This window comes from Quercus lobata, chromosome 4, assembly GCF_001633185.2.
Source record: "Quercus lobata isolate SW786 chromosome 4, ValleyOak3.0 Primary Assembly, whole genome shotgun sequence".
NCBI lineage: Eukaryota > Viridiplantae > Streptophyta > Magnoliopsida > Fagales > Fagaceae > Quercus > Quercus lobata.
Window position 1 is genome coordinate 65,281,749 of NC_044907.1, and position 14,664 is coordinate 65,296,412.

Here is a 14,664-nt window from a genome sequence, read left to right on the forward strand (position 1 = left end):
AGATGCTCATCTAAGCTACAAAAGATACAAAGTGTAGAAAACTTTGTTTCAATGGCCATCCAAGATACACAAGTACTAATGTACACAAACACACACTGTTTTTGTATTTTTGATTTTTCAAATTTTTTTTTTTTTTTTTATGAAAACAAAATAAAGCAAAACTGAAAACAAACAAACAAAAACGTGTTAAATAAAGCAAAAGCATAAAACTAGACTGACTAAAAAAAAACAAAAACACACAAGTAATGCATACCCAAAAACAAGAAAGGGAGAGAGAGAAAAAAAGTGACTAAATCACTTGGAGTCTTTTCCTTCCACACCTTGGAAGAACCTTTCCGTTTAGCAAACCTTTGATCCGGCGGTGAGGGGGAAGAATTGAAATCGTTCAAGTTCGAAAGGAACATGAGGGCTTTGAGTAGATCTCTAAGAGGAGTAAAAGAGGATGGAAACTGATTCTGGTTTCCCGATGAGATCATACTGTTGCTCTGTTGAGTGGCTAACCACTTATAGCAATTTGGTCGAGTGTATCCAATTGCTCTACAATGATGATAGAGATGTTGCTTCTTCTGTTTAGACTTATGGGTATTGCCTTTCTTAGCCCTAGGGTTTTTAGTCTCTTTCTTATCAAGCTTAGGGGGTGTTCCTAAGATAGATTTACCCTTGTCTATGTTCTCACTAGCTAAAGGAGTTTTCACATTATTGTTCTTAGATTTAACATTATTAGCAGGTGATACAAAAACAGTAGTACTAGAAGAAGCAATACTGGGAGAAGAGAAATCATACTTTAAACCGGTTCGATTAGAAGCAGATTTTTGGAAGCTAAGCATCTCATCAAGCTTTGCACTTGAAGTCTTCTCCAACTGAGCTCTAACTTGGAACAGCTCTGCCTCAAGCTTCTTGGTCTTCTCAGCTAAGAAATTGTTCTCAAACCGCAGTGCTCCATTAGTTTGATTAGCTTCATCAAACTTTATGGAAAGCTCTTCTTGATCAAGTTCCACATCACTCAGTTTCTTAGTGGCCAGCCTATATAGTTTCTCATGCTTCTCAAAAATCTTGTACAATTTTTCATAGGCTGTATGGATATCATCTTGATCATCTATTTTCTCGAACTTAGAATCCACCTAGTCCTTTTCATCATCTACGGTTTCTAAACCCCCATCAGTAGGATCAACTGTAGCAGTGAAGGCATTCAAGATTTCATCATCCTCATTATCCGAGTCATCCTCAGGCTCGGTGTCACCCAAGGTAACAGCAAGGGCGATGGTCGTTCTTGACAACTTTCCGCCGGCACCACGATTAACATCCCCTTTCTTCGAGTCACTAAAGTATCCCTTGAAGCGACATGTATGACTTCTATTATTAAAATTTAATATATCAAGAAGTACCTTAAACTAGGATTCTCCTAAATTCACATTTGTAGATAGCAAAATCAAGAAAATCACTTTTGATCAAATCTAGTTCCTTGGTAACTTCTTTCATCTTCATTCTGTCTTTAGGTGAGTCCATTGAACAGGCAAGTCCAATTTTAAGGATTGATACTAAGCATTTATGCACATTGGGATCCATTTCACACAAGTTTGAAAAAACTTGAGCATCCACGTCTACTTGAATTTCATTGCCATTATAACAGAATTAGAGAGAGAAAACAAGAAAGGAGTTTGGAAAATATTTGAATTGTATTGAATTGCATAAACTTATTTTATATATATATATATAATTTGTAGCAAAAAAAAAAAAAAAAAAAAACGTGTTTTTATTTTATATATATAATTTTTATTTTGAAAATTTGATTTATAAGTGGATAAATCAATTTGAAAATCAACAGGAGAGTGATCCTATTTTTTAGGCAATATTTTAGTGGAAGTTAGAGTTGTATTTTTACCAAATTATCATTTAGTTTTGTCTCTACTTAAATATAGGGGTATATGAGCATTTTTGATGTTTTGAAAGTTGATTTGGATGATAAGAGTCTGTTAAGATTTTGAGTTTCATTGATGATGTGGGATTGAATATTCACTAGCCCTTGTTTGGTTCAAATTTACTTATGAATATTCACGCAAATACAATGTCCATAATGAGGTTTCTGAATATCAAACTATGCTATGATATTCAGAGTATTCGTCTTGGCCCTCGATTTTGCTCATTTTCTCGTAGGTTTTTTATTTTAACCTTTAAAAAAACATCATTCTTGTTCTTCATCTTCATCGTAACAATGGTGCGCACAAGCCATCAAAATCCAATAAGAAGATCGCATACGACTCCAAGCCATGCCAGCTGTTGGACGAGTGCAACCAGATCCTTATTGTGGCGGCCGACCCAGCTACAGAGTATTCGCAAGGGTCTACGTGGCGACTCGGTGGTTCTCATGGGTAAAAACACCATGTTGAAGAGGTCTATCAGGATCCGTGCCGAGAACACTGGCAACAATGCCTTCCTCAATCTCAATCCTCTCCTTGTCGTAAGTTTCGCTCACTCTCTTTTTCATTTTTTGTTTGTTTCATTCATAGTTAAAAATCGTGTTTTGTTTGGATTTTTTTGATTAGGGGCAACGTGGGTCTGATTTTCACCAAGGGTGATTTGAAGGAGGTCAGTGAAGAGGTCGCCAAGTACAAGGTAAATTTTTTTACTTTTAATTATAGGTTTGGTTTCTTAGTTTTATTTATTTATTTGACGAGAAAATTAATTTATGAGCAAGCCCTTGTGAATGACATATATTGTAATATTAAACCAGCCGAGTTCTACATATCAATGATTAATAGATAGCCCACTTTGTTGTTAAGCTACAACCCTTGCAGATAAGATATTAGCCGAAATACTTATGGAAATACTTAACCGTTTAATTGTGACAATTTATTAGCCGAAATACTTATTTTGTAGATAAGATATCAAATTAATATTTATAATTTATTGATAATATAGATGGCCCACTTTGTTGTTAAGCTATAACCTGTTAACAATATATAAATGGAACCTTCTTTTTGATCTAATCTACTCAAATACTGTAATTTTAACTATAACGTAGTTGTGTATCATAAGCATAGATATGTGAAGAGCTAACAACTTGTAAGTCTTGGTCTTTATTTTCTATCTACTGAAAAGAATAAATTAATCAAGTAACTCTTGAATGAGCTTAAGTTATTGGTTGTTCCATTTAACAATTTGCTTAGTGAGCATGGTGATTGTTTTTTTTTTTTTTTTTTATTATTATTTTTTTATCCTTGAAATCTGAATCATTCTTTTTGAGGCTTAGGATGTCTTAGAATTGTGTTCTAAATGCTTTATCCTATTCTGAAGTTTAACTAACTTGGTTGTAACAATTTTGAACTAAACAGGTTGGGGCTCTTGCTCGTGTTGGGTTGGTAGCACCAATTGATGTTGTTGTCCCTCTGGGCAACACCGGTCTGGATCCATCGCAGACGTCCTTTTTCCAAGTTTGTAATCTTGTCTTAAAATTCATTTGGTTTTCTATTTGGATGAAACATTTGTCCTCATGCCATTATCTTTCAGGTTTTGAATATTCCTACAAAAATTAATAAGGGAATCGTTGAAATTATAACACCTGTTGAGTTGATTAAGAAGGGTGACAAGGTTGGGTCCTCTGAGGCTGCCCTTCTTGCAAAGCTTGACATAAAGCCATTCTCTTATGGCCTTGTTGTTCTTCAAGTTTATGATGATGGGTCTGTCTTCAGCCCTGAAGTCCTTGATCTTACGGATGAGGACCTGATAGAGAAGTTCTTCATTGGTGTCTCTATGGTGACGTCACTGTTGCTTGCGATCTCATATCCAACCCTAGCTGCTGCACCACACATGTTCGCCAATGCCTACAAGAACGTTCTTGCTGTTGTTGTTGCTACTGAGTATTTCTTCCATCAGGCAGAGAAAGTTAAGGAGTATCTAAAGGTATTTGATTCTTCAGCATTAGTTAGGCTCTCACTTTTTCACATATAGTTAAGTCCCATCCTTTGTTCAATAGATTAATTGTTTTGATTATAAATGCAGGATCCTAGCAAGTTTGCTGTTGCCGCTGGCCCTGTTGCAGCAGCTGCTTCTGGTGGTGCCCCTGCTGCTGCTGCTGCCAAGGAGGAAGAGAAGAAGGAAAAGCCTGCTGAAGAGTCGGATTATGACATGGGTTTTAGTTTATTTGACTAAAACTTGTGTTAGAGGTTTATTTCTTGATGGTTTTACTTTAGATATGTTTTGTTTTTTGGAGAATTTTGAAGTTTAATATGCCATTTTACTTAGACTTGCAAAATATTTCCTCCAGTTGAGAGGAATTATTAATTTGGATGTCGTTCTGCAGTTTTGTTTTTTCTTGGATGTGCTTAGCTGGTTTTATTTTAGAGTGTTTCTTGAGTTTGTAGTGGTTGTTGACTTAATTGAATTATTTCCCATCTATGTCACCCTCGTGATTCTAGATTTTTCCACATCTGTTTACTTCTCTATAGGATTGGTAGACAGCCGAAAATGCCTTATAAGCACTATACCTTGACTAGGGGTGGACCATTAAGGCAACATCCTATTATTTTACACACCCAAACAATGGAAATAGAATAATATGATATCTATGTCTTATAGTGATACTAAAAAATAATAACAAAAAAAAGTAGTCCTCTAATCTAGGACTGGATTCAAAATTCTCAGTGCCCTACCTTATAAATATTCTGAGAATTTTGGACAATGTCAAATCTTTAATAAACATTCAAATAAAAGAATTATTGTTATATTCAAATAAAAGAATCATAGTTATATTCGGTTTTTGGTAATAGGACTGATTTTCAATAGAAAACAAAATTTGTACACGCTATACTTGAACGTTTAATATGCTTGTACTGTCAGAAAGTGGTGATATGCATACACTAGTAGGAATGCCATATTAGAGAATTTCATGAGATCTGCCCCGAGGCTTATCATGACTAATCCTAGATGGTTCTGGGAAACATACCTAAAGAGAACTCTCTCGATCGCCACACATCCTTCAAGGGTCTACCTGGTGCCTGGTTGATTGATTTTGTTTTTTGGTTGACAAAGCAAGTTAGTTGTTTTGGTTTTCTTGAAAGTTAATGATTTTTCTACTTATAAAAAAAATATCTTTAACCCATTTATATAATCTGTTTAAATAAATAATTAATAACCATTAGGCTAAAGTAAATTAATTTTTTTTTTTCTAAAAAGATTCTAAAAGAGATAATAAAATCTCATACAATTTGCAACACGCGGTAAGTTACCAAGGAAGTCTTGGATTGTTACTCCTTTTTTCCCTTGAATAGACGTGGATAATTATTATTCAATTTTCTACCTTTGAACACAGTTTCATCTGCTCTGGATTCGAGTTTACTCTCATATTTTGATCCCTCTCCATTACTTATGCCAAACAGTTATTAAAACCAAATAGTTATTAAACAATTAATACCTGGATTCGAGTTTCTTTTTGTATGAAACATTTTGTCCTGATGCCATTAACAGTTTCCTTATTAATTTTCGGGGATGCTCAGCACTTGAAAGTCTTCTTAATCAGCTCTAGGGGGTGATGATTTTAACAGTACCTTTATTAATCCTCATGGGGATGTTTAGCACCTGACTTTCAGGTGCTAAACATCCCCATGAGAATTAATAAAGGTACTGTTAAAATCATCACCCCCTTAGAGTTGATTAAGAAGGGTGAGTGGGTGACAAGGTTGGGTCCTCTGAGGCTGCCCTTCTTGCGAAGCATGGCATAAGGCCATTATCTTATGGCCTCGTTGTACTTTTAGTTTATGATGAAGGGTCCGTCTTCAGCCTTGAAGTCCTTGATCTTACGGATGAACAAGTATCGATAATCAAGGAGCTTTTACTCTCTTTTTCTAACTCTTTTTATTTGTTCTTGCTCACAACTCATAAGATTGATTTGTATAATGCAAAACGGTTGAGTAGTTGAGTTTATGTAGAACGGGAGATGGGTGCCACAATTTTTGTGCCATCAAATATATTATATGTGTGATTCACATTAAAAGATTACCAAATTAACCTATAAATGTAAATGTTGTGAATATTTTTGCCGCCCATATTGTTTCTTAGGAAATTATTTGCAAGATCACCGCCCTCAATTTGGAAATCTACAAAAATATACTGCTAAAGTTGGTCAAGATCATTAAATTTTTATTTCCTTTGTTAGTAATTATCACTACAGCAAGAAATGTTTATTACAACAAAAAATTGTTGCAATAATATTAGAGTCATTGCAATAGTTTATGCAAAGTGTTACAATAAAATTTGAGGTAATAGGTTGTGCTACAAAAAATTTCGTTGCAATAAATTTAAATATTTTAATGAAAATTTTGATGTAATAATATATTTGCTGCTGCAATAAACAATTTACTACCTCAAATATCTTGTAACAATAGGCTATTATTTCACAAATTTTATTGCAATAGATTGCAAATAATTGACAAAAATAATTTGGGTCAAATTATTACAAAGATATCTTCATTGTAATAGATAATTGTTTCATATTTTTCATTACAAGAGATTGTAAAATAATTGGTATTAGATTATTATAATAATATATTCGTTGCAACTTCATGTTTGTCATTGCAATAGATTGTAAAATAATTGATATTTAGTTATTGCAATAAGTTGTCACTTTGAAATTTTTGTTGTAATAGATTGCAAAATAATTGGTATCAAGTTATTATAATGAGTTTTTCAATTTAAGTTATTGCAAAAAAATTTCTTAATGCAATTTAGTATTAATGCCTCTATTGCAACTAAAATTTATAAGTCATTGCAACTAATTATTATTAATGTAATAATTTACCACTTTAAAGTTATTTTTGCAATGAATTTTAATTTGTAGATGTGATATTATGTCTAATAATACTATATTAATTTTGTTGTATTAACATTTGATATAATAGACTTATTTGATGTAGTGTTATGATGCCAAAGTTGGTCAAGATCATTGAATTTTCATTTCTTTTGTTATAAATTATGATACACTACATGACAGGAATGCGTAATTTCCAAATTACATAGTAAGGATGGTGGGCATGATCTAAATTTTATTATTTAAAAAGATCAACTATAATAGATTATTAAAGAAACATAAAACTTATTTACATTTATAAATGGTTTGTAATATCTATACAAAAACGGTTGGAAATAGAATTTTGATATGGGTAATAGTTTTAGAATTCTTAAAACTTTGGTAGTAAAATTAGGCTTAGACCAAATTGTGTTACTAATTTTAATATGTTCGTACTATCCCAAATGACACAAGAAGAATAAGAAATCATATAAAGAAGAAAAATAAAGAAGATGTCCACTTGATAAAAAAAATGTTTTATTGTAAATTATATAAAATAATTTAGAGTATGTATGGTCGGTTTACTCGGAATAGGGAACTAAGAAATGTTATTAGTGCTCTAGGAAAAAGATTTATTTAACCGCTGTAATCTCCATGCTTTACAAATTTCCAAAACTATTGGGTTGGAGGAGATTGGTTTGGAGAAAAATTGTCTTATATAATTTTTCTTCCTTATTTCATTTTCTCCCTTTCATCTTGTTTAAATGCTTTAATAATTATGTTTCATGTGTCAAGAGCCTTATAGTTTAGTGACATGTCTTTTCCTCTTTAAGAGAAAAACCTTCAAATCTCTATTTCTCATTATTGTAATTATCGAATTATAAAATAAAAATATTTAGAACCCTTTTTAGAGATTTTAAAAATAAAATAAAATATAGAATAAACAAAATTATTAAAAAACTCTATATTTTGAGAATTTTGGATAGATGTCATATCTTTAATAAACATTCAAATAAAAGCATCGTAGTTGATATTCCCAATACAAAAGGGTTTTCTGTAACTAGATTGATTTTCAATAGAAAACAAAATACATAGACACACTATAGGACTGTCGTATCCCAAATAAGGAAGTAAAAGAAAACCATTCCTTAAACATTTTGGCAAAGGAGATTGAACTAGCACACCTATATTATATGCTCAACAGGGACATGAAATAAGTTTCAGTGACCTCTTCTGATAGTTTCATGCTCTGCAATCCAAGTACAAAGTTAGTTATATTCGCTATGTCCCAGACTATAAGGAAAAACCATGAAAGTAGAAACAAGAACAACTATTGCATTTGCATGAGACCATTTCAAAAAACTGAATATGAAAGAACCTTTTGTAAGGTTTTGGATCTAAAAGTGTGAAAAATTTTAGTCTAACATTTGATTGTTAATGAGAATTCAAAAAAAAAAATAATAATAATAATATAACTATTCATAAATTAAAATCATTTATCAAAATAATAAAAGAAGTCCACAATTTTTTTTTTTTTTTTTTTTTTTTATAAAAAAAATGACGTTCACGATTCCATTTTGGACAGTCTTTGATCATTTTAGGAGATAATTATCATTGATGATTTTATTATATAGGCAAATTAAAATTTGAAATATCGAGATGTACCTTAAACTTGGATTCTTCTAAATTCACATCTGCGGATAGCAGAACCAAGAAAAGCATTTTTGATCAAATGTAGTTCCCTGGCAACTTCCTTCATCTTCATTCTATCTTTTGGTGACTCCATTGAACAAGCAAGTCCAGTTTCAAGGATTGATACTAAGCATTTATGCACATTGGGATCCATTTGGCAAAAGTTTGGAATACCTTGAGCTTCCACGTCTACTTGAATTTCATTGCCATTATTATATTCTCTAGCTGCCACTATTGCTGTTGGAGCTTCATCAACTTCTCTTGGTAGAAGGATTGGATCCACAATTTGAACAAGTTTTTCAGGCAGTGCCATCTTAGTAAAATTGTGGAGATTGAGACCATCTTTAAACATGTCATCAGTGGGTCTCTTTCCTAAGAACGTCTCCAGTAGTAATATGCCATAGCTATACACGTCTGCCTCTATTGATGCCTCACCACTCATGCCATACTCTATAATTTAATTATGACATGTAAGGAAAATTTTTTAGTTTCTTACAATGATATTTGGAATTTAATGCAAGTAAAACTTCATTTGGTTGTAAATTCAAAATAGCAAAACAAATGTTGAACCTAAAGAAGAACATGAAGACAAAAGCCATCATTGCAAACTTTCAAGTTAGAAGCATTGATAATTTGTGCGCGTGTGCATGTTCTAGTTCGATACGTTCATAGATTTTATCTATCAAATATTTGTTGGTGATTCTGCTATTTTATATAAATTTTACAAACTTTTATTTCATGCTTAATATTAAAAAAAAAAAAAAAAAATCATTTCCTTCCATATCAGTATCACAATTCACACTCTACATTAGACTTATAACAAGTAGGCAATATTTGTGATTTATGAGTAGCACGGAAAATGAGTAGCACGGAAAATGTGGCTAATGGTATGGACTAGTTGGACTGGACGCCGTAGTTACAAATGCATCGGCTGCCCCATGTTCAACAAAAATCATGGTTCCATTACTTCAATAATGTCTGTTGACAACTTCTTCAGTACAGGACATGAGTTAATGTCACCAAACTATGACACAAAACTATTTTGAGACCAAATATACCATATTTGCTATAATAAATTGACAAGCTATCATCATTCATCAGTCATCGTAAGCTTTTGTTTGCTTCTTTTTTTTTTCTTCTTTCTTTTTTGTTTGTTTTGAGAATCAGATTTTGTTTCCTTTAAATTCTTCAATTAAAATAAATTGTGAATTGAGTGCCTAGGTGCGTTTCTATGTGTGCAAGAAGAGAGAAAATTTGTGTATCCTCTCTTGATAGTAAGGTAATTTCCAAAAATAAAATAATACAATACATGTAAAGATGTTTTTGAGGGTTTAACTAGAAGAATTCAAAAGAAGTTACCTGGAGCAATGTAACCAATTGATCCTTTTATCCCAATTGTACTAGTTTGCTTTCCAGAAGAATCATTGGTGATTGGGAGGAGCCTTGCTAAACCAAAATCGCTTACATGAGCAACCATGTCATTGTCAAGAAGAACATTGCTTGGTTTTAAATCACAATGAATGATAGGTTGCATAGAATGGTTGTGAAGATAATCTATTGCAAAAGCCACATCAATTGCAACATTTAATCTTTGAAGAAGGCTCAAGTTCCTTGATTGGTTTTCATTGTCTAGCCCTTGATGAAGCCAAAAATCTAAGCTTCCATTTGTCATGAATTCAAATACTAGAGCTTTGAATTGATTCCTACTGTAATCCATGCTAGAGCAACATGTTAGTATCTTAACAAGATTTCTGTGTCGGATATTTCTTAAGACATTACATTCAACCATAAAGCTCTTGGAAGCACCCTTTTGTTGAAGATTAAGGACCTTTACAGCAATTGGCCTTTCTTCCGGATGAATAAGTCCTTTATATACAGAGCCAAAACTGCCAGATCCAATTAAATTACTTGGAGAAAATCCACTAGTTGCTTGATAGAGTTCTTTATATGAAACATTTGGAAGGAGGTCCATTTTTGAAACCGTTGAAGGTGATTTCTTTTTTGATTTTTTCATCCAAACAAGAAAAGATGAAAATAGAAGGAAAATTTGAACAATAGAAATAATTACAATTGCTAGTTTGAATCCATTGGATTTTCTTGGTTTCATAACATTTACAGGGCATTTTGGCAACTGCAATTTTGGTATACCACCACAAAGTCTAGTATTTCCAATCAATGATACAACACTTATGTTTTTGAAAACCCCTTCAATTGGTACCTCACCCTCAAAATTATTGAATGAAAGATTCAATTTTTCTAAGAAAATCAACTTCTCTAAACCCTCTGGAATGGTTCCTGAAAGGTTATTTTGGGAAACATCTAAAAGTTGAAGACCTTTCAAAGAAGCCATAGATGATGGTATGGCTCCATGAAAGGAATTCCCTTGAAGGTAAAGATATTCCAATAACAAACAATTTCCTATAGATATAGGAATTTCACCAGATAAACTGTTGTTAGAGATATCCAATTTGTAGATATTTTTCAAATTACCTACTTCAAATGGTAGCTTGCCTGTGAATGAGTTGTGAGATAAATTGACGTATAATAGTGGTATCAAAGAAGTACCTATAAGCTGTTGGGGTATGGATCCATTAAGGTTATTTTGTGAAATGTCTAAGCGTTGCAAATTTTGGCAGTTTATTAAACTTGGAGGTATGGTTCCTTCGAATCTGTTATCTTGTAAGTTGATTTCAAACAACTGAGTAAGGTTGCCTAAAGAGGCTGGTATTTCTCCTGATAATCTATTTCCTAATAAAGCCAACCTTTGCATCTTCTCAAACTTCCCAAAAGCAGTAGGAATGACGCCTGTGAAGTGATTACCATCTAAGCCCAAGATAATTAAGTTAACGAGATTCGTTAATGATCCAGGAATAGTTCCAGATATTTCATTGTTTCCAAAATATAATTCACTGAGTTCGTTTGACAAGTTTGATACAGAATTGTGCAAAACATCATCAAATTGGTTTACAGCTAAATCCAATGCTTGAAGTCTACTACAGTTTGTCAACGATGTTAAGAAATGGAGGCTCTTTCCTAGATAATTGAAACTCAACCTAATTATTAAAAGATTCAGCAGATTTCCCAAATTTGATGGAACTAATCCCAAAAACTTATTCTCACCTAAATCAATTTGTTGAAACTGAGTTGCATTGAATAATGAAGTAGGGATTGGCCCAGAGAACTCATTTCCACCCAAATATATAACTTGGAGATTTGGAAGATTTAGGCCTATGTTGGCTGGAAGTGTGCCATTAAGTTGGTTGTATGAAATTGAAAAGATTTGGAGAGATGACACATTGTAAAGAGAGGGAGGGATCGTTCCTGACAATTTATTAGACGAAATTGTCAAAATTAATAAGCCATTTAATTGGCCTATGGCATCTGGAATATTTCCCACCAAATTATTGTACGCTACAGCAAATTTTGTGAGTGAAGAAAGATTTCCTAGAGAAGATGGGATCCCTCCTACCAAATTGTTAGCACCAAGCTGAAGTAATTTGAGTTTCGTTAAAGAGCCTACCTCACTTGGAATCTTCCCTTTAAGCTTATTCACACCAAGATTTAAGAACTTGAGATTGGAGCAGTTGGACAAGCTGGATGGTATTTCCCCTCCCACTGTGGTATTGCTGAGATAGAGCCTTTGCAGTCTGAATAGATGACCGATTTCTTGTGGAATTTCGCCATAGAAGCTATTATTCTGGAGGTTGATGGACCTAAGAAAGCTGAGGTTGCCGATGTAAGGTGATAGAGTTCCACGTAACTTGTGGCCTCGTAGGTCTAAGACTGTGACTCTTTGGTGCCGACGGCCGCATTTGACTCCTAGCCAGTTGCAGAAGTGCATAGAGTCATTCCATGAGCTCAATATATTATAGGGATCCTGAGGCACAGATTCTTTGAATTTGAGCAGAGCGAAACGATCAGTCTCATTTGTTGGAGCAGCGGTAGTAACGGTGGGTTGCAAGTAGAGTAGAGAAATGAGAAAGAGAAGAATCATGAGATGAAAGTATATGCAATAAGACGAGGATGCACACAAATTGGTTTGGTGAAGCGTCATTTGGTTTGGAGAAGGATAAAGGAAGCTGGTGATATATTTGGTGTTGTGTAGGCAAACTAGTGGAATGTCGGCTCACTTACAGCATATATACATATATATCAACAAATTGAAATGACCACTATATTCTTATCGATATAAAAATGACAAGTTGGATGGTGGGGTAGTTTTGTTCACATTTTCATTGCCTAATTATATCAACATGACAATTTGGATGGTGGGGTGGTTATATTATATAATTAGGAGCAAATAATTTTCAACCGTGTTTGACACTTCACAAGATATTAAATTTACTTGCCCCGTATTAAATTTACGTTGCCTTTTCCACATTCGATGAACTTTTAATCATGATCATTTTCCACCGTGTTTGACACTACAAATTTTTTTAAATTTCCGCTATGTTTGTTACTTTATTATACCCTTAATTCATGTTTAAATTGAAACTATATTGTCATAAACTTGTTGATCACTCACAATTTGATTTCTTCAAAATTCATGATCCTGCAAAAGTAGTACTTAGTTATGTTTGCCATATGGTAACAAAATTCCTTGATTGAATAAATAAAAACAGTGTGTAATCTATTTTTGTCTAAATGTCTATACTAGCATATTATGTACCTAAGAAAGTGTTGTGATTGTGGTTTGAAAGAATTATTTGGGAATTGAAATGTGTGAAATTTAAGGCCTGTATGCTACTTGGTCAGTCTTTAGTCACTCCATGGGTTGTCTGTTATTGGCTAAACTTCAGTATGACTGTAGGGAAATATGTTGTGGTACCTTGGTCGTTTCCATGAATTCCAATACTAAGAAAAGCATTTTTTATTTGATGCAACTCCCTAGTGACATTTTACATACTCATTCTTTCTTTTGGTGATTCCAATGAACAAGCAAGGCCAATCTTGAAAACTGAAAGTAAGTACTTGCGCTTATTAATGTTAGTTGTGGACCTTGCACGTTGTGCATGATAAATTTTTTGAGTGGTCTTATTAACTTTTTTTTTCTTCCAATTTGGACTAATTTAATAAATAGTAATGTAATTCATAATAATATTCTTATTTATTATTGGGACAATCACAAATGTAGCATATTTAGGTGCGGTTTGGATAGCTGAAACGTAGCGCGTTTTACGTCTGCGTTTAAGTCTTTTTTTTTTTTTCATTGCATGAATAGTGCATTTAGCTTATGAACTATAACTCGCACTGTTTATGCACGCGAATTACACTGTGCAGGAGACATTGTGCACTGTTCACGTACTGTTCGTGGGACCCACAACCACTTTATTAAAAAAAAAAATTAAAAATAGGTCCTATGATACTATTTACACGTTTAAAAATTATTTTACTATAGCGTTTTCAATTTTCAGCGAAATAAGTTGTATCCAAACGGACCCTTAATTTTTGTCGTACCAAAATCAAACCAATAAAATTTTTCTCAAGAATTCAAAAGGTAAGTTAGTGAAAATATTAAATTTTTAATAAAAGTTATTTATAATATTGTGTATGATTAAAAAATATATAAAATTTGGAAATTATTCTTTTAGTTTTAAACAAACTTTCTGAAACCCAATTTTTTCTACCATACAATCAAAAACACCGAGAAATGTATCTAAAAAATTAATAAAACTCAGTAAAAATACAATTTAAAATATTAAAAAAGAAATTGAAATTAAAAGAGTGTAACTCTTTTTCCTTAAAAAAATAAAATAAAAAAAAATAAAAAAAATAAAAACTAAGAGTACAACTCCAAACGGATCAAAGTAGAGATTTTTTTTTTAGCTGATTGGCTGTTAGTCATAATAACATACAAGAAAAAAAAAAACATAGAGGGCAATAAAATAACACAAAGCAACCGTTCTTGTTAAATGCTAATCTTTTGGAAGAAGGTACAAAAACTAAAAGCGAGTGAAGTTATTAATGTAGCATAATAATATGTGGAAATAGATGAGGAAGAAATCATGTGGACTTGCTTTTCAGGTCATTGCACTGCGGAAGACGCTGGGTAAAGTTGTTTGGTGAAGGTAAATAAAGTGGCTTTGTAGAGGTCACAAAGTGAACGGGTTGCTTTTGTTTTATTAAAGTAAATTCAAGATTAATCATGGAAGGGAATCTTTATCCAACTAGCTGAACAATATTACATGGTA

At 32.8% G+C, this 14,664-nt stretch overlaps 1 protein-coding gene and 1 pseudogene across 2 annotated transcripts; one reads left to right on the plus strand and one right to left on the minus strand.

Moving 5' to 3' along the window:
• Window positions 1-2,065: 2,065 nt before the first annotated feature.
• LOC115985609 lies at window positions 2,066-4,284 on the plus strand (annotated as a pseudogene). Its single transcript, XR_004090595.1, has 6 exons — window positions 2,066-2,079; window positions 2,181-2,458; window positions 2,545-2,613; window positions 3,333-3,431; window positions 3,508-3,900; window positions 4,000-4,284. The product of XR_004090595.1 is annotated as a 60S acidic ribosomal protein P0-like (transcript).
• A 3,509-nt stretch (window positions 4,285-7,793) lies between these two features.
• On the minus strand, window positions 7,794-12,589 carry LOC115987232 (putative receptor-like protein kinase At3g47110). The gene is made up of 3 exons (XM_031110739.1): window positions 9,833-12,589; window positions 8,447-8,923; window positions 7,794-8,030 (listed from the first exon to the last, which is right to left on the minus strand). Exons 1-2 carry the CDS (start codon window positions 12,525-12,527, stop codon window positions 8,448-8,450), a joined length of 3,171 nt encoding a protein of 1,056 aa, XP_030966599.1. The 5' UTR covers window positions 12,528-12,589; the 3' UTR covers window positions 7,794-8,030; window position 8,447.
• Between the last annotated feature and the right edge of the window lie 2,075 nt (window positions 12,590-14,664).